At 38.5% G+C, this 12,244-nt stretch overlaps 1 protein-coding gene across 6 annotated transcripts in view; it reads left to right on the top strand.

Annotated features, from left to right (window-relative positions):
• The window catches only part of sgms1b (sphingomyelin synthase 1b), a 102,165-nt gene extending 91,214 nt beyond the window's left edge, over positions 1–10,951 (top strand). For all 6 annotated transcript variants that reach the window (XM_080205479.1, XM_080205476.1, XM_080205480.1 and 3 more), the window contains 3 exons: positions 3,402–3,555; positions 6,832–6,998; positions 9,330–10,951. In XM_080205479.1, coding sequence (XP_080061605.1) covers positions 3,402–3,555; positions 6,832–6,998; positions 9,330–9,515 — 507 coding nt within the window. In that variant the 3' untranslated portion in view covers positions 9,516–10,951. The remainder of the gene's footprint in view (positions 1–3,401; positions 3,556–6,831; positions 6,999–9,329) is intronic.
• The last annotated feature ends 1,293 nt before the right edge of the window (positions 10,952–12,244 follow it).

The following is a 12,244-nucleotide window of genomic DNA, read 5'->3' as shown; positions in this document are numbered from 1 at the left end:
CCAATTGCAAAATGCTGGTAATGCCTATTTTTATGAAGTTGTCTAGTATTTTTAATGATGGTATTCCTTAGTGTTTGCATTCCAAATATTGGAATGACATTCCTGAGCATTGTACAAAACGGTGAATGAAATGTACACCAGCAAGGGAAATATTAAGTAGAATGGAGTAGAGAAATAGGGCTAAGAGAGCCATTAGAAAGAGTCTATACCAGGTTTTTGAATGCAGGAAGGATGATGATGACAAAAGGCTTTCAAGAGGCGATCCCAGAAATGGGCATTGAGTAACTGAAAGAACAGCTGCCAGTTGTGGAGTGAAGAGAATAAGGAATAATGGGCAGACTATTAACCAAGGAGCAACGATGAATGTAACTAGAGCCAAGGGAAGTCACTGAGCTGAGACAAGGTCATGGAGGCACTTCAAAGTTAATGTCAAAGTTATGAAATTGATTTGTAGGTTCCGAATGATGATGTGAACTAGCACAGTAAGTGCGAGATTGTAAATGGGTGATATTGACATTAGCAGTGACGTGGAGTTCATAATGGCACTTTTGCCTCTGAGTCAGAAGGTTATTGATTACGGTTTCAATCTACAGATAAGCGCACAATGCAGGCTGAAACTTGAAGTGCTTTTGAATGTGGCATTATTGGGTGGTGCTGTTTTATAGATGAGATGTGATAAGGTGCATAGAAGTTCGAGTATTGCAGAAGAGCTATAATTTTACTAATGTATATCCCTCGATCAACACCATCAGAACAGATTGGTCATTTATCTTGTTGACTGAGATCGGATGTTTAAATTGGTTGCCAGTTTCTTTTCTAGAGGCCAATAGTGATTACATTTCCAAAGTATTTTAGGAGCTGTGAAATGCTTTGGAACATCTTGATTAGATGAAAGTCATTACATAAATGCAAGTTTATCATTCTTTGGTATTTAGATAAAAATAGGGAGGCCAGCTGGAAAGCATTTAAAGAAATCAGGCTTTCTGTGATAAGTGTGCAGTTTAGAGCCTTGATAACCATGAGGGAGATTTGAGGCTGATGTGGGAAATGTTTTAATAGTGGAAAAGGTGGTCTTGATAAAGAAGCTGGTAAAGGCTAAGCAGGTCAGCTCAACATTGAGTAATGTGGCTAAGTTCTGCATCACTAGGCTTGATCTGCGGTGTTAAAAGCACTGGAGTGTAAGAACCAATTGCAATTCAATATAATGGCTTCACCTTTATCTACATTAAGTCCAGACTTGATGTTGCTCAGCAACCGGTCTTGGAATTGAGGAGTGATGCAGGAAGATAAAGTTGTGTCATCAGCATGCATGCTGAACTTGATTAAACTTTTTCACAGAGTGGATCGAGTTTGGAATGTACTGCCTGAAAATGTAATGGAGGCAGGTTCAATCGAGGCATTCAAGAGGGTATTGGATGATTACTTGAATGTAAACAATGTACAGGAGTACGGTGAAAAGGCAAGGGATTGGCACCAAGTCATGATTGTTTGGAGAGCTGTTGCAGACGTGATGGGCCAAATGGCCTCCTGCACCCTAACAAATGTGATTATGTCTACTTGAGTGTTTGGAAATTGAACGCCCTGAATGACATCAGCTGAGCTCGTGAGTCTGCTCAAAAGCCTGACCAACAGACTAGCCACATCATTTTAGTCCAGCACAAATATGTATTGGAAAGGTTATATGATCACCATTGTCAATTGAATCCTAGAATGTGATGGTCAGATGTGATGAAATGGAATTGCATGCATCTTCTGCAAGAATGAGCATGGTAATCATGATAACATGGGATGGAGTCATGCTGAAACCCTAAATTTTCTTTCAGTTTGTATTTTGAATGGCTGGCAAGGGTGCCCTCATTGCCAACCTCCTGTTGGCTTGAGAAGGAATTATTGGCCTCGTTGAGTTTGTTTTCACAATTATTCAGCTTGTTGGGCAATTTGAGAAAGCATAGAGTTAACCTCTCAAATCAGATCAGGTTTCCTTCCCTGGAGAGCATCCGGCAGCACCCATGGTCATTTTTCTTGTTCTGAAATTAAGTTTGATTCAATTCTGGCTGTGTTTTGTGATCGATTTCCTTTTCTGAGCTATTGCTGCATTAGAAAATAAAAATATTTATTGTTTATAGTTTTCAAATTGCACAATTCGTGGAAGTTGGTTTTGGCTGTGGGGTTTAAGCTTGACCTTTTTGAGATGTTTCTTAAAGCACAAAACTGAATAATTCCCTTATTCCAGCAGCATGCAAATGGGGACTATCGTGAGGACCACTTCTTTCAAATTCTGCTCTATAGAGTGAAATGGATCAAAATTTAAGGTCTAGGGAATGGCTTTAATCCAACAGAAATAGTCCTTTTTAAATCTGAAGTGATCAAGAATGTTCCAGAGATATGATCAGGCTCATCAGTTAACTTCTCTTCCAGTTGAGGTGAACTGCGGCCTCCCCCTTCCAAAAATAACAAATATATCTCTCTCTGAATGGCAGCATAACTTCACTTGGGAGTGGAGATGTAAATTTTTAGGACAAACCATGATTATTATTTTGCAGTAAATTGTCATTGTTCCAGGGGCATATCTTTCTTCATTATGAATATTTGTCCTCTGCTGAATATTTATTAAATATAGGCTGAACACAGTTGGAAATTTCCTCCTTTGAAAAGATGTGTTTCAGAAATCAAACCTATTTTTGGTGATGTACCGTTAATTGCATTTTTTTTAAACATTTCATCCCTGACATTTCTTTCATTTTTGCCAACTTTCGTAATTTTAAGTTTCTTGGCCCCAGTAGTATTGTCAGTAGTCAAAATCAGAATCGCATAAATAGTTTAAATACTTTGGATGTTTCAGGTTCCAGAACATGTGAAAGCTGTTAGAAAGTATATTCGCCACTGTCTTTTTAACCAGTCCTGCGTTGCTGTTGGCAAGTCAAACAAAATGCAGCAAAACTTGCGTCACCATGTTCTGTTGAGGCTAGCAACTGAAAAGAGTTGCGATCAAGCACAGTTCAAGGAAACTTTTTGAGGTGGTTTGTGGTTTACCATAGTACATCTGGCCACGTGCTGAGCCGACCTGTCCACTAAACAAAGTGGAGAACCTATTACTGGGGAAGAAACCAGCCAGAGTGGTGTCATATTAGCAGCTGCTAACCTCTGCATAATTATAAACCCTTAATGATTCAGGAGTTGTTTATCTTCCCAGGGAATGCCCCTTTTAAAACACACCAACTGTGGCTTTTGTTGGAGCAAAGTTGCTGTGCGTAGCACCATGAAACATAGTTTGTTGTGGTTCCAGGCAGTCTTTTGCAAGAACCATGTTACTTCACGTTTTCCATGTTTAACATTTGATTAGTCCTAGTAATTTTATTTCAGTTTGATTTAAGACATTGTTTTTCTTTCTCATTTTGCAGCTGTTTGGAGATGTGGAAGCACAGTTTAGGAGAATTATGAAGATGATAGCTGGAGGTGGCCTGTCAATCACAGGAGCGCACACCATGTGTGGAGACTACCTGTACAGTGGCCATACTGTTATGCTAACACTCACCTACTTATTTATCAAAGAGTGTAAGTTGCCACCTTTTTAAAAATTTATGTTGACTTTTCATTTTGAATTTTGAGCATATTTGTACTTTCTTGGCGTAGTTCACTGGTCATTCATGCCCAGCTAAGGGGCAGCAGAATAGTAGCTGTCAGGTACTGAAGGGTCACAGAACTGTAGATTCAAATGGTTCTGACTTGTTTGCTTGTAACAGATTTGGATCCTACATGTGCTGGAATAAGGGAGCTTGTATACCCTGCATACAGTGACGGGGAGCATTTCTTGATATTGCAGTTCAGATTTAGTGCAAACTTTCTCTAAATATGTGTAACACAAGTCTCTGTGGAATGCAAATAGATTTAAGCTGATATTGATTTAACTACTCACTATTTTTGCACATTGAACGTGTTAGATGCATCCCATTACAGAGCAGGCTATTCACACATTTCAAAAGAGATTGCAGGCATTATACAAGATCTATAATGTACCTCAAATTCTAACTGGGGGAGTGGGAGGGTGGATCCTATTGGATCCTATTACATCCAGTGTTCTATTTACAGCAGTTTGTCCTTGTGGTCTTATTGAAGTTTCTAACTCTGTGTTAGATATGCTGAATTTGAAGGTTGTCTAATAGTGTAGATTCAGTGTCAGTGGGTTCTATATTCAGACCACAACATTTAAATTCATGTAGGTTGCCCAAGAGGTTTATAATTAGAGTGCAGTTTGAGGAACCTTATCATTTTGTCTAATGTTACGTCTTGTGGATTTTTGACATTCTTGACATTTCTAATGTTTTATTCTTGTCTTAGCATATTTGTGTTGTGCACTTGTATAAGGCAACCATGCTGCATTATTTTATTTTATGGAGAGGTTTATGGCTCCTTTTCAAACATTTCCATCAATGGTTGTTTCCCAGTGCCAAAAATAATTTAATGACACCGTAGATTTAAAAAAAGTGAAGTCTTTTGTTTTTATTGAAATAATATTTTAGTAATGGCATGGACAGATCATTTGCAAAACTATCCCATCTATGACCCTTGCCCTGTGTAAAAATGGTTCATCCAGAGGAAACAGTGGCCATTCTTAGATGGAGCATGTGTGGATGTTGGGCTTGGAGGACAGAGTTTGATTTGGCCAACCTGTTAGGTATTCAACTATAGTCAAGATTATTCAATGTTTGCTGCCTAGGAATCCATAGGGAGAATGATCTCAGACCAACTATGCCTCATTCTGCGCACTATTTTCATCCCAATCCCCTCATTCCTCTTAATTGTTGTGACATTCTTGCTGTGTTCTTGTTCTTTTCTCTCACTGCTAACCAAACTTTATCTCCTCACTCTCTTGCGCCTCTCCTATTCTTCTGTCTTTGTTGCATTAATTACTCTCCTTGAACCAGTTATCTTATTTCTCTGAACTGCATTGTTGTCCGGGTGCTTGTGGCCACAAGCATAGAGAAAATGACAATGTTCTGAAGGTGTTTGGAGATGAGAGGTTGTTAGTTAAAAATTAATTTATTGTAGATTTTCAGTGTTTTTGGACATTTTGCTGGTAATTCTTCTTCAAATGGGGGAAAACCAGACTAACACACACACTTTCTCTTCTTACGACCTTTTTAAATCAAATCTCAAACACAGTTAAATCTCTTGAAAAGCACAATTAAGTAGTATGTGAAGTACACTGTAGAAGAGTCATCATTCTGCATCTGCAAAAGTCACAAACAATGCAATTAAAGAGTAGCTGGTCTGTGTTTTGATATTGATTTAAAAGCATGTTGGCGTCATGGGATTTTTGATGTCCACCTGAGCTGCCTGTTAACAGCAGGGCAGCACCTCCAACCATGTAGTACTTACTGTACTACAAGTCTAGATTGAGTCAAATATTCATTTTAGTGTATAAGCGGGAATGAGTGCAGCACTCTGAACTGAGCCAAGCTTGATTCAAATGATGACCAGACAATGAAGAATGGTGAAGCCTTGGAATATCTGAGATGGGACTCTGAAATTTGGAATCCCTATAGTGCAGAAGGAGGCCATTCGGTCTATCGAGTCTGCACAGATTCCCCAAAGGAGCATCTTCAGCCCATCGCATCTGCACCAACGACAATCCCACTCAGGAAGAAACCTGAGCACCTGGAGGAAATACACGTGGATAGGAGAATATGCAAACTCCCCAGAATCAACCAAGGCCGGAATTGAACCCAGGTCTCTGGTGCTGAGAGACAGCAGTACTTGCCATGGTGCCACCCTCTGCTGCATAGGCAAACCGTCAAAGGAGTTCTCTTCCCCAGAGAGTAGTGAAGGCTGGGTCATTGAATAGATTGTAGACTGAGTTAAGTAGCTTTTTGATTGACAAGGGAACATTTGAGTGTTAAGAGGTCAGGCAGAAAAGTGGAGTTAAGGCCACAAACAGATCAGCCATCATCTTGTCGAATGGCAGAGCAGGTTCCACTCCTACTCTCTCATCATATTAGTTGTGGTGCATAGAAACCAGGCTGAACTGATCAATTCCAGGTCCACTTTGGAAGTAAGTGTGGGGAAAAAAAAGTCTTCTGGAATTGAGTTCATAATGGAAAAACAGATATTGGAAAGTGAGAAGGGAAGAATGAATATATTTGGAATAAATATTGGAAATTAACCATTAGAAGCAAGAAAACACTATTACTGACATAGTCTTGGAAAGAGTTGCAGAGTTGCTTCCATCTTAAATTTCTAAAATCGAAGGAGAATAAGATAAATCCTATATCTCAATATATCTGTTTGTTCCTGTATTATTAAGATGCATAAAATTGTCAGTCATGTAATGAATCGGTTCAGTAAATGTGTAATACAACAAGCAAAATGCAGTTGTATTTTGTGTGAAACACTAATGTTGCAAGTTAACACTCTAAATGTCCAAATTTTATGCATATATATTGATCACTTTAATTGCCAATTAAATTTACTCCTATTCTGTGTTTGGGTGAAAAGTTTCCATTGGTATCTGGCCTCTTGAGCATCCCTGATTTTAATGGCTTCACCATTGGTGACAGCACCTTTTTGGCTGCCTTATGTTCTGGAATTTCCTCCCTAAATCTTTGTCTTTACCATGCTTTTCTCTTGAGGCACCTTGAAACCTGTTTCTTGGATCAAACCTTTGGTTATTTGCCCTGGGTGTCTCCCCACTTGTGGGGGGCTGTGCCATATTTTGTTTCTTAATTCCCCGATGAAGTGCCTTATTATGTTAAAGGCACTAGACAAATACAAGTTACGTTTCAGACCATCAGCATTATTGTAAATGTTAAGTTTTGATTTTATTTATTTCAGATTCTCCAAAGCGATGGTGGTGGTATCACTGGTGTTGCTGGATTCTCAGTTTTGTTGGGGTTTTCTGCATTCTTCTTGCACATGACCACTACACTGTGGATGTAGTGGTGGCATATTATATCACTACACGTCTTTTTTGGTGGTACCATACCATGGCCAACCAACAGGTAAGTTGTGGAATCAATATATTGATCACATAGTCTATGCTTGGAATGTTTAAATAAAAGCTTAGCATCATATGTATATTAAAAACACCCCACTTTAAAATGCCAGTCTGTGTGGGTCAATCAAGGCTGATTCAGGCTCTGTTCCAACTCTGGCTAATTTGGATTATGCTGATCCCAAAGAGAATCCATGGGATGTTGTGCTTTGTTTCTACTGTCAGATGTAAGCTGAATGGACCAGAAATTGAAAAGATCCTGTTTTTAACCTCATAGTGTAAATGCTGTACATCTGAAAAGAGATGTCCTACATTTCAGCTAAGAATCCTTCAACTTTTTTAAAAAAATCTCATACCCACATATAATATGCATGATCAGTCACCACAGCTCCCTCAGTGGGAAATTCTGAATTTTAATGTATGCTGACTCTTCCACATGCTGCTACCACTGCGCGCACGGAGGGAAAATGGGAGAGAGAAAGCCAGAGAGAAGAGAGTTTGACCTGGAGGGATGTGGATAGCAGTGGAGAGTCCAGAATAGAGCGGCATCCAGTCCAGGAGCAGGTGAGCCTGCTCTCCCTGTAGTCTACCATATCATTTAGCGCAGCAATTCATAGTTAAGAGACCATTTGCCTTTCAACCTCCCTTATCAATAACTTAAACTTTTAATACATTGCATTATTGTGTGCAGTAAGATGACTCTAGAAATTTGAAATATGCAGCCACTCGAGGTTTGCCAGAATTTAAAGAACTTGTTTGGAGCAAAGTGAGAATGTGCCAGATTGTTCTTTTTACTGGAAAACAAATTACTCGTTCTAACAAGTATGTTTGAGGATTATCTATCAGCCATTTTGTCTTTTTCCTTATGAACGTTTTGTGCTGAACTTGCAAATATAAATGCCAGACCAAGTATTTTTAATTATGTTAAGGTTTATCAGATTTTTTGTACACCTAAGGAAATATTATAAATTTCAGTTTGCTCTTTGTCTCCTGTGTTTTTTGAGGAAATCCCCTATTTAGTTGGGTTGAAATGCCGCTCCCTCTATCTGTACAAAATAGTTACTGCATTTCATCAACTCTGCAAAATGGCTTGGCTGTGATTGAGAATGCAGCCCACTGGGGACCAGGAGATAGTTGGAATCCAAAGCCGTTGAGACACACACACACACACCCCCCTCCCCCCCCCCTCCCCTCCCCCTCCCCCTCCCCTCCCCTCCCCTCCCCTCCCCTCCCCTCCCCTCCCCTCTCTCTGGAGATACTTGGAAGACAAGAACGTTGAGCTTTTACATGAGGATTTGAATGTCAACTTGAGAGAATTTAGTTACAAGGTTAGGTTAAAGAAGCTGGGATTATTCCCCTTGGAGCAAAGGAGATAGAGAGGAAGATCTGATAAATGTGTACACAAATTTGACAGCTTTAGTTAAGATAGACAAAGCAAAGCTTTTCCATTAGCTTAGGATATCAGGACTAGGAGTCACAATTTAAGATTTTGTACAAGAGAGATGGGGAGGATGTGAAAAACTCTTTACACTGTGGGAATGGCCTGGAACTCATTGCTTACCACAGTGTTCAAGCGATTTCAAAAGTAAATTGGATGGGAACGTGAAGGAAAACTCTTGCAGAGCCACAGGGTTAGAATCGGGAAATGAAACAGACTGGATTACTCAAGTGACAGGTGACATGGTGGTCCATGGTAAACTCAGTGGTCCTAATGGGACCATACAAACTCTGTCTAAGGCTATGACTCCAACATCAGTTCTCCTTCAATTTCTATAAAAGCACCTGAACCTATTCAAATAATTCTCAAAAAATATTGTGGCATTTCTAATTCCTTCCATAATATCTGCAGCACCTCCCGCGCCCCTTTCTTTCCTCCACCCCCTCGCAGCCCAAACCTTAGACAATGGAAATTGACATAATCGAGAGTCCCAAAAACTTAGACCTTGTATGTACACGTGTTCCACATTAGATATCGGAACAAAAAGTAGTGTAAAGAATAAATATGATCTGATTTTAGTGACAAAGGAGATAAAGTGAAAGCACCAAAACAAAATGTAATTCTGATGTCCACTGCTGAGATGTTCTCAGATGAGCAGAAAGGTGGTTAACTGGGTGTAAAATATTAGCAGTACCAGTATATTGTTGAGATGGTGTACTTGATATAAAAGTTTCCTGCAGTTAAGAAAATTGTAAACCACTTGCCCAAGATAAGACAATTTTTTTTGGCTTGCTGCATTGTCTTCGTGTGTAACTCCTGAATTATATTAATATGTTTACTTATTGTAAATTTTTCCCCTATTATGATCTAACTAACATATTTATATCCCTTTCTTTTCAGGTATTAAAGGAGCCCTCCAAGACTAATTTTCTATCCCAGGTGTGGTGGTATAAATTCTTTCAGTTTTTGGAAAGCAACGTTCAAGGCATTGTACCTCGTACATATCATTTGCCACTTTCCTGGTCATCCATATCACAGTTCCTTGGGAGAAAAGTTAAATACAGCAGATTAGTAACGGACACATAACACCAGATAATCTGAGGGACTGTGCAAAAGTGCTGAAAATTCCTCTTGAGCTGATGCCATAGTGAACTTTCTGCTAACTCATGCCCTGCAACATTCACTTATAATGAAGTGTTCCAATTAACTGGTCAGCACTGTGATCTTTCCAAAGGACTATGTAGAACAAAAACAATTGACATGCACTGTATAATCTTTAGTTAATTGTCTTTTTGTCTTTGGTATATGCCATAAACACAAAATCACATTCAATTGTATTTGATATTAACTGCATCAGTGGCAATTGTGTCCTGTCTGCTAGTGTTTTCTTTAGCATATGTCTGCAAAGATGTCTGGGATAAATTGTGTTTTTTCAATCAGAAATTCATCTTTAATAATCCTTGCCCCAAAGACTGGGCTTGAAAGCCATTTTCTTAAATGTTTAGATATTAAAGGTGGTTGATGAATAGGGATTGGGTTCTGTTTGCAAACAAACTCTGTGCATTTTGGAACCAAATATGGCAAAAGAAACTAAGTGCAAAAATGTTTTTTTATAGCAATCATTCTTGTTATTTATGTTAAATGAATGTGGCAGTGCAAAAAAAAATCTATACTGTTTTTCAAGTATTTAAAAGTGAAGTCTGCACATAATGGTGGACTCCGAGACTTTCATTATTAGCAAGAATGAAATCAGCACTGGGTGGGAATTTTGACAGATATTGTTTGTTTTCTAGTGCCTTTTCTTGTCCTGATTGTATGGTCAGTAGGTGGTCTCAGATATAGTATATGAAAACTCAAAAGCCTATATGTATATTACCTTGAGTATTGAGTTAATAATTAACTGTTGCAGAATTGCAAAATGTAAGCTCAACACTGAGCATTCAGTTTTGTAGTTAACGTTTGCGCACACATTGTCTTGAATACTTTTGAGATATTGGGTGCAAAATAAAAGAAAACGGTAATATTCAATTCACTAACTATGGGCATGTCCTGTTAGATATATTACTGTACAGGTAAATTATTTTATTATATAAATGGGAAATACAGCACAGCAAATTTAACTGTTGTATTTCAAATTCCTTTTTACAGATTTTGCATTTTTCTTAAATATCAAGTCATAACATGAAGGCAAAAAAACCGAATTTATGTGCAGAGGTTAATGTACTAGCAAAGTGTCCATGCTCCTCTGACCCATTAGTTGGTAAATCTGCTACAGAGATACTCTATTTCTATAAATTTTATTATATTTGTGCAAATGATGCATGTAGTATCACCCAAATCAAAAGTCGTGAAAATGAAGTCTATTTGCCAATGTGAGAAATAGTTTTTTATTGCAAATTATATGATCTCCATTCTGTATTTTATGTGAGAGTTTTTTTCTGTAGTTTGTGTATACACAAGGTGATATTTGTATTGTAAAACAATTATGGTGAAGGATGGAAAATAAAAAGCTTTAAATGTAAGCATTTTCTTTTCCTTTTGCATAAATGTTGTTAATGCACCTTCTTCAGACTCGCTTCAAAATGTGCTTCTGGATTCTTTTTTAAATTGAGAACCCCTCAATGAATTCATTCTGCCTTGCGATTAGTCCATTAATTTTCCTGACCAGGCCTTTCTTTCACAAGAGCTTTGGGAAAGGAAAGGGAGGGGGGAGTGAAGAGATCTGACTTTGAACACATAGGATTATTGTGTGCGCTATCACTGCTAACTTGTTTTGGCAATTACAAACTGTTGTGTATGTGTAATTTTTTTTCATACTGAGAAGGATTTCTAAGGTGTTACACTGTGGGTTACTTCAACATATAATTGCCATGTTATTTCCAAGGTTTTGCCAGATTGAAGCCCAATGTGGAAGAGGGACTAATACCTGCAAATGCCTCTGTTGCAGTATGTCATGTGACTGCATTATTTTATAATGCGTAACATCCCTCCTGCTTTACTTCAGTAGTCCAACAACAAACCCACTACAAACATTTACATTACTGAGCATTATTATCTACATATATACAATTAATACAAGAGTCTTTTTGGTGAATGTTGATTTTGTTTTGGTAAGATATGACGTTCTGGGCCATGATCTTTGACATCCCTTGGTAATCTGTTCCTCAAGAATATCAGGTACTTTAGCTTGTAAAGTTGCTTCATTGCCACCTTCCAGAGAGATTATTCTACTAGAGTAGAAGCTGAACTTGGTTCTATAGTAATCCTTGGTTTGGGAATTTCATAATCTTTCTGACCAGGCCTGCCTTAGCTAGAATAAAGGCAAAATACTGCAGATGATGGACTCTGAAACAAAAACAGAAAATGCTGGAAAATCCCTGTGGCTTGCTGTATTGAAGGGTCAGTTAGACTTGAAGTGTTGGCTCTATTTTCTCCTCACTGCTGTCAGACCTGCTGAGATTTTCCAGCATCTTCTGTTTCTGTCTTAGCTAGAATGGTTCACTTCACACTAAAGCTTTTTCTTTGGTTAAAGCTCCTCTGTTTTCTTTGCTTAATGAGAATAAACTTGTGCCTATTGTCACTCTGCCATTGTAGTATTGTCAGGTGGTGTGAGTCGATCAAATTTAGTTCTCCGTTTCCTTCTCAGGAGCAACATTGCCAGTGAATTTTGAGTGGTGGCGTTGGCCGTATTCCAATCAGACATGAGGTGGTTATTTACTCGATGGATAGTGAACTTTTGTCTTTCGGCATCTTGATGACATGTTTCAGTGTTTGTACTAGCCTACCCGCCAATCCGTTAGTGGATAGAAGATATG

This window comes from Carcharhinus amblyrhynchos, chromosome 17 (assembly GCF_965287045.1).
Source record: "Carcharhinus amblyrhynchos chromosome 17, sCarAmb.v2.hapA, whole genome shotgun sequence".
Lineage (NCBI taxonomy): Eukaryota > Metazoa > Chordata > Chondrichthyes > Carcharhiniformes > Carcharhinidae > Carcharhinus > Carcharhinus amblyrhynchos.
Note: the sequence above shows the minus strand (reverse complement) of the source record. Positions and strands in the feature narration are given on the sequence as shown.